Below are 21,998 nucleotides of genomic sequence, written 5' to 3' on the forward strand. Positions count from 1 at the left end.
GGGGTCTCGAACCTGGGCCCTCGGTATCCCAGTCCGACGCCCTATCTACTGTGCAACCGCCTGGTCAGGGTCGTGACTTCATTTTAAATAAGGTTTCTGTTTCTTAATATTTACAAGTTTTTTTTGTTTTTGTTTTTTTTGACTGAGATAGAGTCAGAGAGAGGGACAGACAGAGAGGAAGGTAGACAGATGAGAAGTATCAATTCTTTGTTGGGGCTCCTTAGTTGTTCGTTGATTATGTTCTCATCTGTGCCCTGATGGGGGTGGGGTAGGGGAGCTACAGCAGAGCAAGCGACCCCTTGCTAAAGCCAGCAACCTTTGGGTTCAAGCCAGTGACTATGAGGTCATGTCTACACAAGCCAGCGACCCTGCGCTCAAGCTGGTGAGCCTGTGTTCAATCTGGATGAGCCCGTGCTAAAGCCAGCAACCTTGGGGTTTTGAATCTGTGTCCTCTGCATCCTAGTCCGACGCTCTATCCACTGTACCACCGCCTGGTTAGGCTATAAGTTTCTTTAGGTTAATATTGGCTTGTTAAATATGTATTTACCCATCCCTTTATTTCAATACAGCTTTGTTTTACAGGTGTCTCTTGTAAGCACTACATAGCTGGATTTTTCCTTTTAAAATACCATATGAAAAATCTCAGATATTTATTACTTTTTTTAAATTCATCACCCATTTATTTTTTTATTTTTATTTTTTGTGACAGAGATAGATACAGAGAGAGGGATAGATAGGGACAGATAGGAAGGGAGAAAGATGAGAAGCATCAATTATTTGTTGCAGCTCTTTAGTTGTTCATTGATTGCTTTCTCACATGTGCCTTGATGAGGGTGGGTGGGTGGGGTCCCTACAGCAGAGCAAGTAACCCCTTGCTCAAGTCAGTGACCTTGGGCTCAAGCCAGCGACCTTTGGACTTGAGCCAGTAACCATGGGGTCATGTCTATGATTGCATGCTCAAGCCAGCTACCCTGCACTCAAGCTGTTGAGCCAGCGCTCAAGCCAGTGACCTCAGGGTTTTGAACCTGGTTCCTCTGTGTCCCAGTCCGACTCTCTATTCACTGAGCCACCGCCTGGTCAGGCTCAGATATTTACTACTTGAAAAAAAATTATTTTGTTAGCCATTGGTAATTGAATTCACCAGTGCATTTCATTTTCATTGTTTCTTTTATTCAACCCTTTTCTTTTGCTTGCTTTCGTTCTTTCTTTCTTTTTTAAAAAGATTTTATTGATTTTTCATTCTATCCTTGATTATAATAACCAGTTATTTTATTAATCGAATTCAGACTTTGATGTTTAATTATATTTAACTTTACATTTAGATCTTTTCATCTTCCACACTAAATAATCAGAGTCTCATTAATTTCATTTCAGTATTTTATAAGCATTCCATTGTTTCTTGACCTCTGTTGCAGAGGAAAAGGTCTGCCTGGTATTTTTTCTATTGAAAGTAACCTGTTTTTTCTATAGAAGATGCCTTTAATTTTATCTTTAAAGTTCAATAAATTTGCTAATATATGTAGTTTTATTTTTGATTTTTAAAAGAGACTTTATATTTTAGAGAGAGGAGAGAGAGAAAGATGGGTTGGTGGGAGCAGGAAGCGTCAACTCCTAGTTGTTTCTTGTACCTTATCTGCCCTGACCTGGAACGTCCTCCTGGATTCTAGGCTGACCCTTTATCCACTGCATCACCATAGGTCAAGTATATCTTTACATTTTATTAAAAAGCAATTTATCAGTGTGTCTTTTTTCATGTGCACTTATAATATTCTATAGTTAAGAAACTTTGGGGCCCTGGCTGGTTGGCTCAGAGGTCCAGTGTTGGACTGGCATGTGGAAGTCCTGGGTTTGATTCCCGGGCCAAGGCACACAGGAGAGGCACACATCTGCTTCTCCACCTCTCCCCCTCTCCTTCCTCTCTGTCTCTCTCTTCCCCTCCTGCAGCCAAGGCTCCATTGAAGCAAAGCTGGCCCGGGCGCTGAGGATGGCTCCATGGCCTCAGCCTCAGGTGCTAGAATGGCAATGACCCAGATGAGCAGAGCATCCCCCCCCCTGGTGGGCATGCAGGGTGAATCAAGGTCCCGAGTATATGGGAGTCTGTCTCTCTGCCTGCCCGCTTCTCACTTCAGAAAAATACAAAAAGAAAAAAAAGAAAAGAAAGAAACTGACTACTCCAAGACTGTAGAATTACTGTATTTTCGTGCAGAAAGTTTTTCGCGTTACCTTTTTCTTTTAGATATATGAAGAAATATCCTGAATAAAGTTTGGAGTATGCTGTGAGGTCGGTTCCATGTGTTAAGTTCTGCCAAGTTTCACAGCCTTGTCCGAACGGTTTCATTCTTGGAATATCCCTGCCGCACCTTCTGGAGCTTTTGGGAAATTCCACACTCCACTTCCGCCCCTCAAATCCATCGTCTTTGATTATGCTCCTCTCGGTTCGCTTTCTGAGTCTTCCTAGACGCATGCGCTTTTGATAGGAAGCCTGGCTTGTTGAGAAACTACAATTCCCAGAAGACCATGTCAAAAAAAAAAAAAGATCCCGTGTGGTGGTGGGGAGCGGAGGGCCGGGCTGAAGGCTCGCGAGATAAGGCGGTTGAGGCGGCTGCGTGAAGTGGGTGGAGAGGGGTGGGGAGAGCGAGGAGGAAGAGGAGGAGGTGCCGTCCCACAATACCAGGCGGGAGGGCGGGTAGGCGGTTTGTATCCGGGCTGTGAGGTGCTCGGAACCTCCGCGGACCTTGCTGCCTCTGTCTCTTTAACGCGAGAGGAAGCGATGCGGAGGGGGGGAAAATGGCAGAGCTGCAGATGTTACTAGAGGAGGAGATTCCATCTGGCAAGAGGGCGCTGATAGAGAGTTACCAGAACCTGACCCGGGTGGCGGACTACTGTGAGAACAACTACATACAGGTGAGGAGCGCGGGCGGGCCGAAGACCCGCGCTGGCCGCCCGGTGACCAGCTCGCCGGGCGGGGTGGGGAGCTGCCCGCACCTAAGCGGCCGCCTCGCTCCCAGCCCCGAGCCCCGAGCGCCAGCCGGGGACAGAGCGAGTGGCCGGGCTCGGAGAGTCGTGCTGCGATACAGGAAGTGGAGAGAAAATGGGCGAGGGAGCCGGGAACCCGTCGCGGCCCGGAGCCCCCCGCAGGTTCGGCCCCCGGATGGCGCTGCCCGCCGGCAGCCCCCGTCCGCCGGGCTTCTGCCCGGAGAGCCGGCTGCCCCCGTGCCTCCGCGCGGAGAAGGTCCGGGACGGGAGGGAGAGGAAGGGGCAGGGACGAGGCGCAGGGAGGAGCAGCCGCTGGGGCGAGAGGAAAAGCGGGGTGTATGTCGGGGGAGGGGAGAGTGGGGGCGATTATGTCAGTTCTACCCAGAGGGTGTGTCTCTTATTTATTTATTTAAAAAAATTTTGTCATGAGTCACATTACACAGACCTCCCCGAGGACAGGAGGAAGCGAGTGGGGAGGAGGGGAGGGCATCTAAAACAAGTTAAGCTCAAGATTCCTTTAATTGGAGGTTTGTGTATCTGCCTGCCCGTCCGTGTTCAGGTTGGGTGTTTTCCCTCGTCGTTCTCACTTCCGCCCCACCGTAATGTATGTAATGGGTGTGTATAGGTGCTTAGGGCTATCGTTACGACAAAAGCACAAATGACTTTTAACTACTTGGAAAAATGTCTTAAATACGCTCTTTCCCCGAAGTTCTTGAACTATTGGGCTTCCATAAGTAACTTAAAATAGAATAGTGGAATCGCCGGTTGTTGCTTTTCTGAACGTTTCCGTCTTTCCAGCTGAAGTAAAGGTATAGAATAGGACTCCAGATCGATTACTGAACATGTTTACTCAGAACTGTACGTAAAATATGTTCTTGTAGATTTATTAGAAAATTTTTGAGGCCTTAACTCTGATGGACACTTGTTTGTTTTTATTTTAAGGATTGAAAGTGAATTATGGTGTGGTAGCTTGGTTTGTAGATCTTTGCGTAAACCAAAAGTTTGCGATAGAAGAAAGAAAAAAAAAAAAGCAGTAGTCCTTTGTATCAATAGAATGGCTCCAAAAATTTGCTTGTTTGTATAAGGCATGATCAAAACATGCTTTGAAAGATTAGGGTTATTGCAATTCAGAACTACAGTATTTATAGAAAGCCTCCCATGTGATTATCATTTTTAAGAACTAATAGTTTCTGTGTTGGCAAATGCTTTACCTCCTTATTTTTAGAAGGAGATTCTGTTTTCAGAATATTTGGAATATTTCTCAATTTCCATCTTAGTAACATTGTATCTTCAGTAGCACTACCAGGAATTTATCTCAAATTATTTCAAGCTTTTACTTTAGGAATTTTATTGATAAACTTGTTGAATGTCTGCCACATCTACTGTATTTCTTGTTTTTGCAAACTTTAGATTTAGCCTTTTAAAAATATTCTGAAATAGAAGTGTGAATATAGTTTTCAAATAGAAAAGTGATCTTATAGTTAATTGATATTACATATATACAACTTTTATTCAACTTAACATGAAAAGCCTTAAAATTGAGGTGAATCTCAATTTGCTGAAGGTTTTAAGGGTTTCGAAAGTCAAAGGGAGAGTGTAGTAAGTTAAATTGCCCCCATTTCAGAAAGGTGGCTTCTTTTTGTTTTGCATGTTGGGAAATCTGACTAATACATGGTGTGGTAACTACTAAGTATTGGCAAATGGAAACATGTTTTAACCTGTCTGGTGACTTTCTTTTTCAGGTAGTTGTCTGCTGTAAAGCTTTTTTTTTTTGTTTTTTTTTCCCTCCCTTCCCTGACCCCTTTCCTTTTTCCCTTCTGCTACCATTGTGGAGCTTTGAAGCACTTTTAGATTTACTGGTACCCTTATTAAGTCTTGTTATTTCTCATGTACGTAGTCTCTTTTAATTTTAAACATATTAGAACCGCTAGTACGGTGCCAAGAGCCACCATCAGTGGCTCCAATTATTTTATTCTTTATTTTCTTTTGGTGGTCTTAAACTTGACACCAGTGAAATATTCTGATCTCACTGGGGGGGAATAGATGTTTATCTTAGTAACCTTTAAACTTTGGACTGCGTGATGCACTAGGTGTCTTCCTGAAGCTTACGCAAGTGTAGAAGATGATGAAGACTGTGGAAGTTGATGTGGTAGCTGACTTTGTTGTGAGTTGTGCTGCTAACTTACTTGGGTACAGTGAATAGGGAACCTAGAGTACTAGCAATACCCGTTTGAAGGTCTTAAGAGGCCCTCTGTATCCCTTCTATGGCCCTGATTGGGTTATAAGCAACACCTTACTTAAATGTATCTCCTCTCAGGGAAATTATGTAGTTACTTGTGTTTTGAGAATTTTTTTTATTCCCAAGGTTGATTTTTATCCTGAGAATTCAATTTTCATTTTATTGTTTTCCTACAGTTTGGAAATACAGTCTGGTTAGGCTAAGGTGTTCAGTTGACAAGTTCTTTTGGCTGTAGTGCATTAGGATCCTCAAGTACTTCATTAGCTCTTTGGGTCCTATAGACTTTAATTACTAAATTGTATTTTTTTTTTTGTTTGTTTTAAATTTATTTATTTTTTACAGAGACAGAGTGAGTCAGAGAGAGGGATAGACAGGACTGACAGACAGGAACAGAGAGTGATGAGAAGCATCAATCATTAGTTTTTCGTTGCGCGTTGCAACACCTTAGTTGTTCATTGATTGCTTTCTCATACGTGCCTTGACCGTGGGCCTTCAGCAGACCAAGTGACCCCTTGCTGGAGCCAGCGATCTTGGGTTCAAGCTGGTGGGCCTCTGCTCAAACCAGATGAGCCCGTGCTCAAGCTGGCGACCTCAGGGTCTCGAACCTGGGTCCTCTGCATCCCAGTCCGACGCTCTATCCACTGCGCCACTGCCTGGTCTGGCTAAATTGTATTATTAATTGCAGAACTTCTCCAGAAAAGTACTCTCTTAATAGGACAGGGTTTTTGAAATCATTATGGGGAAATAATATTTAAAATAGAAAGTTATTTTAAAAAAATTTTATTTATTAATTTTAGAGAGGGGAGAGAGAGAGAGAGAACAGAAGAGAAGAGAAGAGAGGAGGAGCAGGAGGCATCAACTCCCATATGTGTTTTGACCAGGCGAGCCCAGGATTTCGAACCAGAGACCTAGTGTTCTAGGTCGATGCTTTATCCACTGCACCACCATGGGTCAGGCTGATAAGTGTTTTTTATATAACAAAAAATCTTTGTGCCGGACCAGCCGGTGGCGCAGTGGATAGAGCATCAACCTGGGACACTGAGGACCCAGGTACGAAACTCAGTGGTCCCTGGCTTTAGCTTGGGCTCATCTAGCTTAAGTGTAGGCTCACTAGCTTGAGCGTGGGATCGCCGGCTTGAATGTGGGATTTTAGACATGACCCATGGTCGCTGGCTTGAGCAAGGGGTCACTGGCTCAGCTGGGGCTCCCTAGTCTCAGCATGTATGAGAAATCAATCAGTGAACAACTAAAGTGCCACAACGACGAGCTTCTCATCTTTTTCCCTCCCTGTCTGTTCCTCTCTCTGTCTCTGTCTCTCAGTATTAAAAAAAAAAATTTGCCTTCTTCTATCTTTTGGTTGATATGACTAATTTGAAAAAAAAATTTTTTTTTTTAGTAGATTATGTCAAGGAAAGTCACTCCTCAACTTGAACATACTTATTCATCTAACCCAGTGGTAGTCAACCTGCTCCCTACCACCTATTGGTGGGCGTTCCAGCTTTCAGGGTGGGCGGTAGCGGAGCAACCGAAGTATAAATAAAAAGATAGATTTAACAATTGTAAGTTGTTTTATAAAGATTTATTCTGCCAAACTTAGCAAAAATTCAACATAAAGTACTTGATAAGTAATTATTATTGTATGCTTTAACTTGCTGTAACTCTGCTTTATAAATTTTATAAAGTAAAGTTACTTCCCTACTTTATAAATCACCATTACTGTGGAACTGGTGGGCAGTTAGAAAATTTTACTACTAACAGAGATACAAAAGTGGGTGGTAGGTATAAAAAGGTTGACTACCCCTGACAGTACTTTTTACTCTATTTTAGAGTCCACACTGCCTTTATCATAGGAACTATTTTGGGGAATAGGAAGTGAGCTAAGCTAAAAAAAGTAGAAACTGCTTAAGAAAGGTTTCTCAGCATGCAAATTGCTAGGTTGGGTAAGGACAGAAACGTTTTCCATACAGCTAAACTTTTAAATTTAATTTAAAGTTTTGGCCTGGAATTTCTCCATTAAGAGCATATTTGGGTTAGCAAGTATATTCTAAAGTTTAACGAGTATAAAGGGGATCTAACCAGTGAGCTACTTAGTTTATTTAGCTTGTTTTCTTCTGTGATGCTAGCTTATGTGCATTTGCTCATTGGAGGGCAGGTAATTTTTGAGCAGGAGCCCTTTGGAATAGGTAAAAGCTAACATTTCTTGTACTATACAATTTATGCCAATTTATAAATTAAGTCAATTATTAGAATTCTTGTTTTATTTATAAACTTATTCATTTATTTAACATGAGCAATTTAGAGTTTAGAGACATTAAATTTCTAGGTTAAAGTTTCATATCTTATAAGATAATGCCTGGAGTCAAATTCAGTTTTTCTGATTCTATATTCGAAGTTTTATTTAATGAATAATGAGTAGAATGTTCGCTGCAGGATAGGCAATTAAAAAGATGGTACAAAGGGTAATAGACAAGGTTAAGAGGGTAATATATGTAATTACTACTATTTATTGATTATCTATTTTGTCACATTCTCTGCTGGTTGATTGTATTATATTTAATCCTTACCGAAACTCTCCATGAGAGGCAAGATTCTCTTACAGATCAGAAAGATAGGTTTCAGAAAAGAATGAATTTTGTTTGATCATATAGTTAGTAATTGGCGCTCAGAATTTCTGCCCAACTCTGATAGGTTCCAGAGCTATGCTATTATTTCCTTGCCACACTGTCTGCAGCAGCGCATGAATCTAGAACTTAGACTAGTTTAGAAATGTCGTGAAATAAATATACTCTTGTTGAGCATGTCTGGGAACCTAACAACTATTTTATCGTTTCTTCTTCTGAGCCCTAAGTTACAAACATGATATAAGAACAGTTCTGCTCTGTCATTTGAAGTGTTGAATTATAGGAATCAGAGGCTAGTTTTTCATTGAGCTCAGTAGATCCTTTTCCTTTCTGTGCATCCTTGCCTGTTTTTTGTGTTCTGACTCATCTTTGCAATTGTGATAATAAAATTTATAAAAGAATTAGTAGATGTTAACAAGACAAAATGTTTTGCTACATTTTGATTTCTACACAAACTAGATTCAGGAAAAGATAGTCAAAATGATTGAGGAGATTAAAATAGTATGAAAATGGTAGGATTTTTAAAAAAATTTTAATTTTATTGATTTTAGAGAGAGAGGAAAGGAAACAGAGACGACAAGAACATTGGTCTGTGCCTGTATCTGCCCTGACCGGGGATCGAACTGCCAACCTCTGCCAACCTAGCTAACCAAGCTAGCCAGTCAGGGCAGAATTTCTTTTTTTTAAAAAAGATTTTATTTATTCATTTTAGAGATGAGAGAGAGAAAAGCAGGTGAGGAGTGGGAAGCATCAACCCGCAGTTTTGGAATTTCAAACTGGTGACCTCAGCATTCCTGGTAAACACTATCCACTGTACCATCACAGGTCAGGCTGAAAATTGTAGTATACTACTCACAAAAATTAGGAGATATTTTATCACTTCATATTCATTTTGAAATATCTCCTAATTTTTGTGAGTAGTATTTTTAATTGTACTTTGAAGTGAGTAAAACAATGGCTAGCAAAATTAGAGATATAGATTGGAAATCTAATGAATTAAGCAGTGTTATACAGTGTGTCCATAAAGTCATGGTGCACTTTTGACCAGTCACAGGAAAACAACAAAAGATGATAGAAATGTGAAATCTGCACCAAATAAAAAGAAAACTCTCCCAGTTTCATACCTATTCAGTGCAGTTCAATGTGGGCTCACGCACAGATTTTTTAGGGCTCCTTAGGTAGCTATCCCGTATAGCCTCTACAGACTCATCACTGACTGATGGCCTACCAGAACGCGGTTTCTCCACCAAACTGCCGGTTTCCTTCAACTGCTTATCCCACCGAGTAATGTTATTCCTATGTGGTGGCGCTTCTTTATAAATGCGCTGATATTCACGTTGCACTTTGGTCACGGATTCGAATTTAGCGAGCCATAGAACACACTGTGGTATTTTCCTCTGTACCGTCCACATCTCGACTGGCATGGCTGTGGGCTGCTCTGCTGTATATAAGGTGTTACATTATCATCTGCGCATGCGCATATGCTGCCACATCATCCTACAGAAACTGGGAGGGTTTTCCTTTTATTTGGTGCAGATTTCACATTTCTGTCGTCTTTTGTTGCTTTCCTGTGACCAGTCAAAAGTGCACCATGACTTTACAGACACACTGTAGTAATGTATAGCATGGTGACTATCGTTAATGATACCATAGAAAAAAATGTAACTGTGTTGTGATAGCTGTTAAGTTAGACTTACTGTGATCATTTTGCAATATATACAAATATCAAATCATTATGTTGTATACCTTAAACATCTGAGATATAGCATGTCAAGACAAAAAAAAACAAGACAGGGCTTAAGATAATTTTTTGGAAGGTCTTAGGTAGTTGTTAGATTGACCCCATACCATGTTGCAACTGCCTTATTAATGCTGCTTTCAGGCAGGATCTGACTTTGCATACATATATATATATATATATTTTTGTATTTTTTTCTGAAGTTGGAAACGGAGGCAGACAGACTCCCTCATGCGCCTGACCGGGATCCACCTGGCATGCCCACAAAGGGGCGACGCTCTGCCCATCTGGGGTGTTGCTCTGTTGCACCCAGAGCCATTCTAGCGCTTGAGGCAGAGGCCATAGAGCCATCCTCAGCGCCCAGGCCAACTTTGCTCCAATGGAGCCTTGGCTGCTGGAGGGGAAGAGAGAAACAGAGAGGAAGGAGAGGGGGAGGGGTAGAGAAGCAGATGGGCGCTTCTACTGTGTGCCCTGGCTGGGAATCGAACCCGGGACTCCTGTACGCCAGGCCTACGCTCTACCACTGAGCCAACTGGCCAGGGCTTTTGCATACATATTAAATCTTATGAAAGTCCATTCGTAAAGATGGAATATTATGTCAGTTCTTACTAATAATACTCTCAAGATTGTCTAATATTCCTCTGACCAGGTAGTTCATTTGATTTGAGCATCATCCTGACATGATGAAGTTGTGGGTTGGATCCTTGGTCAAGGCACATACAAGAATCAACCAGTAATGGTGTGAATGAGTGGAGCAACAGGTTAATGTTTTTTTCTCTCTTTTTTTTTTTGGTATTTTTTCTAAAGTGAGAAATGGGGAGGAAGACATGCAGATTCCTGCATGCTCCCTACTGGGATGACCCTGTATGCCCACCAGGGGGCGATGCTCTGTTGCAGCTGGAGCCATTTCAGCACCTGAGTCGGAGGCCATGGAGCCATCCTCAGCGCCTGGGCCAGCACTGCTTTGGAACCTTGGGTGCGGGAGGGGAAGAGAAAGATAGAGAGAAAGAAGAGAGTGAAGGGTATAGAAGCAGATGAGCACATCTCATGTGTGCCCTGGCCGGTAATCGAACCTTGGACTTCCAATCACTGGGCCAACACTCTACCACTGAGCCAACTGGTCAGGGCCTCTCTGTCTCTCTACCTTCCTCTCTCTAAAAATCAACTTTAAAAAGTACTGAATATTCTTTAGGATTGTGTGTCATTTGGAAATTTGTTTTAAAACTAATTAAACCTGGCTAGTGGTGGCACCGTGGATAAAGCATGGACTTGGAATGCTGAGGTCGCAGGTTTGAAACCCTGGGCTTGCCTGGCCAAAGCACATACGACAATCAGTGAACAACTAAAGTAAACCAACTATGAGTTGTTACTTCTCACTTCACCTCCTTTTTTCTCTCCCCTCTCTGAAAACTCAATAAAATCTTAAACACTTAATTAAAACTCTCTTTTTTTTGTACCTTTAATCTTAATAAGAGCTTTATATGTGGTACTTCAATCCAGTCCTAGTATGTTTAGAGCCTCAATTACAGCAAGTTTGTCTTTTGGAGGGGTTCTTTTTAGAAAATTGTTGAAATAATCTCTTAGAGTAAGTACACTTTCCTTATTCCGCTTATATTATGCTTTCTGTAGCTGGTTCTGTTAACTGAAGAAAGCTAACATGCCTTGTAGTAGAAAAGAGGTGTTGGCACTGGGTGTCTGATCTATGGCCATTTAGAAGAACCTATTTATTTCGGGTGAAATTTTGTTATAGGAATTAGATATTTGTGCGTTAACAGACAGGAATATATTAGCTAGAAAGGAAGAGTGCTAATATTGGAAGAGGTTGAATCAAGTATTAGCAGATTATGTAGATGTAACTTTATGAAAATAGTGTTGGTATGAAAAGTAATTTAACAATGACTAAATGCTAATTTGGGGGCATTTAAAACTTTGAATTTGGAGGAGCTGTATATATATATATATTTTTTTTTATTCATTTTTAGAGAGGAGAGGGAGAGACAGAGAGAGAGAGAGAGAGAGAGAGGAGAGACAGAGAGAGAGAAGGGGGAGGAGCAGGAAGCATCAACTCCCATATGTGCCTTGACCGGGCAAGCCCAGGGTTTCAAACCAGCGATCTCAGCATTTCCAGGTCGACGCTTTATCCACTGCGCCACCACAGGTCAGGCGAAATTATGATTTTATTTTATTTTATTTATTTTTTTGTATTTTTCTGAAGCTGGAAACGGGGAGAGACAGTCAGACAGACTCCCCCGCATGCGCCCGACCGGGATCCACAGGCACGCCCACCAGGGGGCGATGCTCTGCCCCTCTGGGGCTTCGCTCTGCTGCGACCAGAGCCACTCTAGCGCCTGGGGCAGAGGCCAAGGAGCCATCCCCAGCGCCCAGGCCATCTTTGCTCCAATGGAGCCTCACTGCGGGAGGGGAAGAGAGAGACAGAGAGGAAGGAGAGGGGGAGGGGTGGAGAGGCAGATGGGCGCCTCTCCTGTGTGCCCTGGCCGAGAATCGAACCCAGGACCTTTGCACGCCAGGCTGACGCTCTACCACTGAGCCAACCGGCGAGGGCCGAAGTTATGTTTTTAGAAGACATAGTCAAACCCCAGAAGATCAAACTTTATAGATTTTAACATTTGATAGGACACTATACTAAAACAAATGGAATTTTTATTTATTTTTATTTTATTTTATTTTATTTACATTTTTCTGAAGCTGGAAATGAGGAGGCAGTCAGACAGACTCCCACATGCGCCCAACCGGGATCCACCGGCATGCCCACCAGGGGGCGATGCTTTACCCCTCTGGGGCGTCGCTCTGTTGCGTCCAGAGCCATTCTAGCGCCTGAGGCAGAGGCCACAGAGCCATCCCCAGCGCCCCGGCCATCTTTGCTCCAATGGAGCCTTGGCTGCCGGAGGAGAAGAGAGAGACAGAGAGGAAGGAGAGGGGGAGGGGTGGAGAAGCAGATGGGCGCTTTTCCTGTGTGCCCTGGCCGGGAATCGAACCCGGGACTCCTGCACGCCAGCCCGAAGCTTTACCACTGAGCCAACCGGCCAGGGCCTGTTCGATGATTTTAAAGGAAACATTGATTGTTTAGAAAGGAGTCTGAACTTTTTAATATTACTATTGCTTGTCAACCCAAATAACTGTAGTTAACCTTGGATCTGCTAACTTACTCCATTTACAACATAAAATTTTCTCATAAATACCTGGTAGTGAATTAATGTTTGTGAAGAAAATCTGAATGCAAAACAAAACATCCTAAGGAAAAGAATATGTATTTGTTATCAAGTAGATTCTAATTTAATATGCATTTGTCCTCAGGAAGTTCAACAAATGTTTGTGCAATTGTAATTTATGTCAACTAAAAAATATTGTTAGGTCCTTCGCAAGTATAGTTTGAAGTATAAGGAAACTAACTTTAAGTCTTATTTTACTAATTGTTATCATGATGATTCATAACTTGTTATGGAAAATTTCCAAACACATTCAGAACTGGAGAGAATAATATAATGAATCCCCATATGTTTATCACCTAGCTTTAGCAATTGTCTACTTAGGGCTAATCTGCTTTCACCGATATTTCTCTCCTCCCTGCCATTATTGTAAAGTTCATCTTTGACATATCATTTCATCCATAAATATTTTAATACATATCTCTAAAAGATGAAGGCTTATTAAATCCATTGCATAATTTCTATATGTGGGGAAAAAAGAGATAATGTTACTATAATTGTGACCAAAAAGGGTAGAAAGCTTTAAAAGTTAATATATTTTTAATTTATAGTAATTTTATTAGTGATTCTTGCAACAGGTTGATAAGAATATAGCTGTATTATTTGCTTCATAGTGGAATTTTTTAAATTGAGTTATAATTCATATAATATAAAACCAACCATTAAAGAGTTAATAGTCCAATGGTATTTAGTATATTCACAGTGCTTTGTGACCACCTTGGTCTAGTTCTAAAACATTTTTATCACTCCTCAGAAAATCCCTACCCATTAATTTAGCAGTTTGTCTCCATCCCTACCAACCAGCACCTGACATCCACCAGGTTGCTTTCATATACAATATATGGCCTTTCTGTCTGGTGATTTTCACTTACATTAAGCATATTCTACTGATGTATATGACACATTTTATTTATCAATTCATTTATTGATGGACATGTGGGTTGTTTCTACCTTTTGGCTATTGTAAGTAGTACAGCTGTGAATAATTCACGTTTAACACGTTTGCCTATTTTCAGTTGTTTTGTGTATATACATATAGGAGTGGTTCGTGATGGTATTTTGTTGTGAAACGTATAATTATGTAAGTTTGCACTTAGATAATTTTGAATTTCTGTCACTGTACTGTACTGTACTGTAAGTAATCCCCAAAATGGACAGACTCAGAATTTCAGTGTAGATTTTAATTTTTCACTTTATTTATTTAGTGACAGAGACAGAGACAGAGATGCAGAGAGAGGGTCAGATAGGGAGAGACAGACAGGAAAGGAGAGAGATGAGAAGCATCAATTCTTGTGGCACCTTAGTTGTTCATTGACTGCTTTCTCATATGTGCCTTGACCGGGGGGCTACAGCAGACCAAGTGACCCCTTGCTCAAGCCAGTGACCTTGGGCTCAAGCTGGTGAGCCTTGCTCAAACCAGATGAGTCCATGCTCAAGCCGGCGACATCAGGATTTCAAATCTGGGTCCTTCTGCATCCCAGTTGAACACTCTGTCCACTGTGCCACCACCTTGTTAGGCTTAATTTTTCATTTTATATATGTACAAACCTTAATTTTCCCCGATTACTAGAGTAGTATAAAATATGATAGCATAGCATAAATTTTAAACTTCTTAGAAGCTTATATTTCTTAGGGCAAGTCCCTTGTAATATCACAACCACATACAGCCTTTAAAGAATGTTTTCGGACTTTAATGCTGTATAGTTGGTAAGCTCATACTATTTATTCTAAGGCAGAAAGTGTTTCAGTCTTAGCATATTTAAAAAAAAACTAACAGTTTTATGAGATTATCTAATTACTAAATCAAATGTGAACTATATTCTTAGAGTTTAAATGAAGCATAATATGCAAGTTTTGGCATTGAATCTTCCACCCCCTCCCTTTTTTTTGTATTTTTTCTAAAGCGAGAAGCTGGGAGGCAGAGAGACAGACTCCCGCATGCGCCCAACTGGGATCCACCTGCAAGACTGGAAGGGGGCGATGCTCTGCCCATTTGGGGCGTTGATCTGTTGCAACTTGAACCATTCTAGTGCCTGAGGCAGAGGCCATGGAGCCATCCTCAGTGCCTGGGCTAACTTTGCTCCAGTGGAGCCTTGGCTGCGGGAGGGGAAGAGAGAGACAGAGAGGAAGGAGAGGAGGGGGAGGGGTGGAGAAGCAGATGAGCACTTCTCCTGTGTGCCCTGACTGGGAATTGAACCCTGGACTTCCACACGCTGGACTGACGCTCTACCACCAGCCAGGGCCCTTTCTTTTAATGGGAGTAAGCTTTTTCTTTCTTTTTTTTTTTTTTTAAGAGACTCTACTTTTTTTTTTTAATTTTAAGATTTAATTTATTGATTTGAGAGAGAGAAGAGCAGGTATGTGCCTTGACAGGGCAAGCCCAGGGTTTCAAACTGGCAACCTCAGCATTCCAGGTCAATGCTTTATCCAGAGTGCCACCACAGGCCAGGCTGGAGTAAACTTTTATTATTTATTCCCTTGAAACTTAAAAGGGAACAAAATACTATGTTGATGAAAAAGTTTGTTACTGGAAAACTTCAATTTATCATTAAAGTCATTCATTTCCTGAATGCTTTATATTTAATTCCTATTAGTAATTTCTACATGCTATGATAAATTGCATTTGGTAAATATGTCTTTTTTTTTTTTTTTTTCTTGTATTTTTCTGAAGTTGGAAATGGGGAGGCATTCAGACAGACTCCCACATGCTGCAGACCGGGATCCACCCGGCATGCCCACCAGGGGGCGATGCTCTGCCCATCTTGGGGCGTGGCTCTGCTGCAATCAGAGCCATTCTAGCGCCTGAGGCAGAGGCCACAAAGCCATCCTCAGCGCCTTGCTCCATGGAGCCTTGGCTGCAGGAGGGGAAGAGAGAGACAGAGAAGAAGGAGAGAGGGAGGGGTGGAGAAGCAGATGGGCGCTTCTCCTGTGTGCCCTGGCCGGGAATCGAACCCGGGACTCCTGCACGCCAGGCCAACGCTCTACCACTGAGCCAAACGGCTGGTAAATATTTTATTTTGTGGAAAGGCAAGTATGGCACTTTTTGAGAAATCTTTCGTTTGGGCCATGTTAATTGATAACTTCTACCTAAGCACCAGAAATGTATATAATGTATCATATGGAAGAAGATACTTCTTACTTCAAATATTGACAATCTAAGACTTACAGTAACAAATATATATTTTTTTAGATTTTATTGATTTTACAGAGATGGAGGACTGAAGGAGGGAATGATGAGAATGTTGGTTGATGACAGTAATAAGGAGGTTACTTCTCTGGAGACCGCTACCCTATCCCACTAGGTCAGTTTATACCCTCTTAAAGGCTCCCATGGAATCCTGTATATTTCTGTGGAATACTCATTATAGCTGTTTGATATTTGATGCTGGTCTCCAAGAATGCAGGTGTACATTTGTCTCTTTTATTCCTGTATCCCCAGTGCCTGCCTGATGCCTGGTGCATAAAGCTCTCAATTACATGAACCTGGCTTGTGGTGGCACAGTGGATAGAGCATTGACCTGGACCACTGAGGTCGCTGTTTTGAAACCCTGGGCTGGCCTGGTCAAGAACATAGAACAAGCAACTAGCAAGTAATGAACAACTATTTGAACTAAATTATGTATATCCAAGTTGACAATTTTAATGGGTTCAGTAGAGTTTGTTTCTAGCCTTGCAATTCTGATGTTTTTATTAGTTAGTTCTTCAATTTCCTTTAAATAATCTGACTTACTTTTACCTATTCCTTTCATTTTGTTAGCAAATATTACGTTTAAATATTAACTTTGTTGTAATTAAGAAATCAAGACACTGAATTAGTAGGTTGTTTAGGAAATGATTTAATTCAAATTGTTATGAACCATGATTCCTCCTAAATATTTAAAAAATTTTTATTTTACTTTTCCAAGTGAGAGGAGGAGAGATAGACAGACTCAAGTATGTGCCCCAATGAAATCTACCTGGCAACCCCCATCTGGACTTGATGCTCTGCCCATCTGGGACCATGTCCCAACCAAGCTGTTTTTAGTGCCTGAGGCGGAGGCTCCTGGAAGCCATCCTCAGCGCCTGGGGCCTACGTGCTCAAACCAATTGAGCCATGGGTGCTGGAAGAGAAGAAAGAGAGAAGAGAGAGAGAGAGAGAGAGAGAGAGAGAGAGAAGCGGGAGAGGAGGGGTGGAGAAGCAGATGGTTACTTCTCCTCAGTGTCCTGACTGGGAATCGTACCCAGGACATCCACACTCCAGGTTGATGATCTACCACTGAGCCAACTGGCTAGGGCCTAAAATCTTTATATTAAAATAAACTTTTCTAAGTTTTACTTAGAGAAGATATAGGTGAGGGTATGTTAAACTGGAATGTTTGTGTCTTTATCCCTTGAGTAATTTTCTGCAGTATATAGATCAATGGTACTGAAGCTTATGGTCTCAGGAATCTTGCATACCCTTAAACAGAATTGAAGATGCCAGATAATTTTTCTTTAGGTGGGTTATATCTATAAGGATTAACTGTATCAAAAGTTAAAATGGGGAAGTTTAAAACATGTATTAGTTCATTTAAAGTAACATGTAATGGGTTTATTGTTAACAAAAATGATATATTTTTTGAGAAATAACCATAGTTTTCCAAAACAAAGTTTAATGAGAAGAGTGGCATTGTTTTACATTATTGTAAATTTCTTTTGTGACTGGCTAGAAAGAAAGCTAGATTCTCATATCTGCTTCTGCATTTAACCTCTTGTGATACAGTATTTTGGATGAGGTATTTGAGAAAATTTGGTTTCATACAGTTAGGTTTTTAGAAAGGAAGGAATATTTTCATAGCCGTGCCTTAAATTGTGGATAATTTTCTTTGACACTACAACAAAACTCAGCAGATAGTAATTTTTTTAAGATCGGTTGCATTGTGAACTCTGAAACCATATCAATGAACATTTTATGTTCCGGTATATTAAAAGTTGTTGCATGGGCCATTCAGAAAGTATTTGTTCACTGAGTGATACCGATCTTTTGAATGTCGGCACATTTCATTATACGATATGAAAAAAATCATTCATTAACCCTTGGAGTAGTGGTTTTTGTTTTCATGCTTGCTAACCCCTGGGAGTGAGTTTTTTTTTCTCAAAAAAATGAAATTAGTGGCCTGACCTGTGGTGGCGCAGTGATAAAGTGTCGACCTGAAATGCTGAGGTTGCTGATTTGAAACCCTGCACTTGTCTGGTCAAGGCACATATGGGAGTTGATGCTTTCTGCTCCCCCTCCCCCTCTCACTCTCTTGCCCCTCTAAAATAAATTTTTAAAAAAAGGAAATTAGTTCCAGTTACAGTTTTATTAACTTAAAATCATGTTTATTTGATAACCAAATTTTGGAAACAAGAAGAACATACATTTGCCTTTTTTTAATGTTGCCTTACACTTTTTTAAAATAAATCGATCGTACTCTGGATGGTCAGGTGGCACGAGGATGTACATAAACGTTCGTACTACTCAAAGAGTTAGTATCACCACAGATCTTCTGAGATGAGTTTTAAAAGTGTTGTACTCATTTTATTAAAAATTTTTTTATTGAATTTATTGGAGTGACATTGGTTAATAAAATTATACAGGTTTCAGGTGCACAGTTCTAGGGTACATCATCTATATATTGTATTGTGTGCTCACCACCCCAAGTTAAACCTCCTTTCATCACCGTCTAGTCTTTCCCTACCCTCTTTCCTTCCTGCAGTCCCCACACTGTTGTCTGTATCTATGTTGTTTTTCTTTAAAAAAAAAGTGATTTTACTTACTGATTTTAGAGAGAGGAGAGAGAGAGAAAGGGATGGAGGAGGAGCAGGAAACATTAACTAGTTTAGTAGCTTCTCATATGTGCCTTGACCAGGCAAGCCAAGGGTTTTGAACCGGCCACCTCAGCATTCCAGGTCGATGCTTTACCCACTGCACCACCACAGGTTAGGCTCTGTAAGTTATTTTTCTATGCTCAATCCCTTCACTGTTTTCACCCAGTCTTCCAACCCCTGTCCTCTCTGACAGCTGTCAGTCTGTTCTCTGACTGTGAGTCTGTGTCTATTTTGTTGGTTTATTTTGTTCATTAAATTCCACATATAAGTGAAATCATATGGTACTTGTCTTTCTCTGACTGGCTTATTTCATTTAGCATAATAATTCCAGGTCCATTCATGCTGTTGGAAAAGATAAGATTTTTTTCTTTTTAGTGGTCAAGTAGTATTCTATTGTGTTAATGTACAGTACCACACTTTTTTTATTCACTCATCTACGGATGGGCACTTGGGCTGCTTCCAAATCTTGGCTATCGTAAATAATACTGCGATGAACATAGGGGTGCAATACAGTCTTTTGAATTAGTGTTTCAAGTTTCTTTGGACATTCCCAAAAGTGGAATTGCTGGGTCATAAGAGTCATTTTAAGAAAAAAATTTTTATTGATTAATTTTAGAGAAAGAGAGGAAAACACCAAGTTGTTGTTCCATTCATTGGTTGATTCCTGTATATGCCCTCACTGGGATTGAACCCGCAAACTTGTCGTATCAGGACAATGCTCCTCTAACAAATAAAGCTGCCTAGCCAGGCCTGAGATGAGCCTTTAAGTATTGAAAAGCTTCGAAGTTTGTGTTGATGAATACAAGTTTTTCAAAGTTCTAATTTTTCTTGAAAGTGCAAACTTTGCCCTGGCCGGTTGGCTCAGCGGTAGAGCGTCGGCCTGGCGTGCGGGGGACCCGGGTTCGATTCCCGGCCAGGGCACATAGGAGAAGCGCCCATTTGCTTCTCCACCCCCCCTCCTTCCTCTCTGTCTCTCTCTTCCCCTCCCGCAGCTGAGGCTCCATTGGAGCAAAGATGGCCCGGGCGCTGGGGATGGCTCCTTGGCCTTGGCCCCAGGCGCTAGAGTGGCTCTGGTCTCGGCAGAGCGACGCCCCGGAGGGGCAGAGCATCGCCCCCTGGTGGGCAGAGCGTCGCCCCTGGTGGGCGTGCCGGGTGGATCCCAGTCGGGTGCATGCGGGAGTCTGTCTGACTGTCTCTCCCCGTTTCCAGCTTCAGAAAAATAATAAAAAAAAAAAAAAAAAAAAAGAAAGTGCAAACTTTAGTCTTGGCAACAAATACTTCCAATTATATATATATATATATATATATATATATATTTTTTTTTTTTTTTTTTTTTCCTTGAAGTGATAGGCTCACTTTGTTACACTTTGTTAATTTTTAGGAAAATGTCTGCCAAATACCCAATCTGAATAATAATAGTTTGTCATTTGTTTCTTAAAAGTATCAGTGAAGTCTTTTTTTTTTTTGTAGCAGAGACAGAGAGAGTCAGAGAGAGGGACAGATAGGGACAGACAGACAGGAAGGAAGAGAGATGAGGAACATCAGTTCTTCGTTGTAGCTCCTTAGTTGTTCATTGATTGATTTCTCATGTGCCTTGACATGGGGGGGGGGGCTATAGCAGACCGAGTGACCTTTTGCTCGAGCCAGAGATCTTGGGCTTAAGCTGGTGAGCCTTGCTCAAACCAGATGAGCTTGCGCTCAAGCTGGGGACCTCGGGGTCTTGAACCTGGGTCCTCCACATCCCAGTCCAGTGCTCTATCCACTGCGCCACTGCCTGGTCAGCGCCACCGCCTGGTCAGGCTCAATGAAGTCAGTTTTTGAAATTCCTTGGTAAAGTGGCTTATTTTGTTTTCAAATAAATTGTACAAGTGGTGGGATAAATGGTGATGGAAAAACACTACTGGTGTTGAACACACAATATACAATATACAGATGATGTCTTACAGAATTGTATGCCTGAAAGCTATATAATTTTATTAACCAATATTACCCCAGTAGAATTCAATAGGAAAAAAATGTAATGTTGGCCAGCAGCAAAAGGTGCTAGTGTACCATCCAGCGATGCTGATCATCAGTACAGTAGGTGCATGGACTAGATCGTAGCAGAGGAGTGGCTGTGGCTGTCCTGAGAAGGTAATGCCCCTCTGTGTCATGTGTCTCTTCATACTGATTGGTTTTTATGAATGTTAGAAACCCTCCTGGGGAATGATGTTCATGATTGGGGCTCAGAAGTACACTGACATGTCATCTGTGCAGTGATACCAGGTCAGAGGATGTAGAGTAGGGCTAGAGATAGAGACAGAAAGATACAGATATAGTATCTGGATATATAGAGATACAAACAAATATACAGATTCATATCAAAAAGACTCAACATGAAGAGCAGTCTTGATCTAGTGGATGTAGAGAAAAACAGAGACTATACTTCTCATACAGACATATAGAACATTTATCAAAATTTATCATTCACTAGGTCAGTGGTTGGCAAACTGTGGCTCATGAGCCACATGTGGCTCTTTGGCCCCTTGACTGTGGCTCTTCCACAAAATACCACGTGCGGGTGCTACCTCAATAAGGAATGTACCTACCTATATAGTTTAAGTTTAAAAAATATGGCTCTCAAAAGAAATTTCAATCATTGTACTGTTGATATTTGGCTCTGTTGACTAATGAGTTTGCCGAGCACTGCACTAGATCATAAAACAAGATGCAAAAAAACTGGAAAAGAATCAGTATCACATGGACCATGTTCTTTGACCAGAATGCAGTTGCATATGTCAGTAACAAAATGATAAATAAAACATTCCTATACAGTTGATAAAACTACACTTCATGAGCCAAAGTTGAGATGAATACAGGTGTTTAAAAATAATTAGAAATGTTAAATATACAACATATGGGAGACTATGAAAGCATAGTTAAAGATAAATTTAAAGTCTTAAAAGTTCTTTTTTTAAAAAAAATTTTAATTTTTTTCTGAAGTTGGAAACGGGGAGGCAGTTAGACTCCTGCATGCACCCGACTGGGATCCACCCGGCATGCCCACCATGGGGCGATGCTCTGCCCATCTGGGGCATTGCTCTGTTGCAACCAGAGCCATTCTAGCGCCTGAGGCAGAGGCCATAGAGCCATCCTCAGTGCCCAATGGAGCCCCAGCTGCAGGAGGGGAAGAGAGAGACAGAGGAAGGAGAGGAGGAGGGGTAGTGAAGCAGATGGGCGCTTCTCCTGTGTGCCCTGGCTGGGAATCGAACCCGGGACTCCTGCACGCCAGGCTGACGCTCTACCACTGAGCCAACCGGCCAGGGCAAAGTCTTAAGTTCTTATATTAGTAAATAACAAGGCAGGAAATTAAGGAAGTAGATAAATAT

General features: G+C 41.4%; 1 protein-coding gene across 12 annotated transcripts in view; it reads left to right on the top strand.

The window, feature by feature from the left end:
* The first annotated feature begins 2,648 nt into the window (after window positions 1-2,648).
* Window positions 2,649-21,998, top strand: part of ABI1 (abl interactor 1) — a 124,296-nt gene continuing 104,946 nt past the window's right edge. For 4 of the 12 annotated variants that reach the window (XM_066387255.1, XM_066387258.1, XM_066387261.1 and 1 more), the window contains exon 1: window positions 2,653-2,904. In XM_066387255.1, the coding sequence (XP_066243352.1) occupies window positions 2,788-2,904 (117 nt within the window). In that variant the 5' untranslated portion in view covers window positions 2,653-2,787. Of the gene's footprint in view, window positions 2,905-21,998 lie in introns of all 12 variants that reach the window. The other 8 variants (XM_066387262.1, XM_066387257.1, XM_066387260.1 and 5 more) reach the window with 4 other exon arrangements.

Source organism: Saccopteryx leptura, chromosome 5, assembly GCF_036850995.1.
Source record: "Saccopteryx leptura isolate mSacLep1 chromosome 5, mSacLep1_pri_phased_curated, whole genome shotgun sequence".
Lineage (NCBI taxonomy): Eukaryota > Metazoa > Chordata > Mammalia > Chiroptera > Emballonuridae > Saccopteryx > Saccopteryx leptura.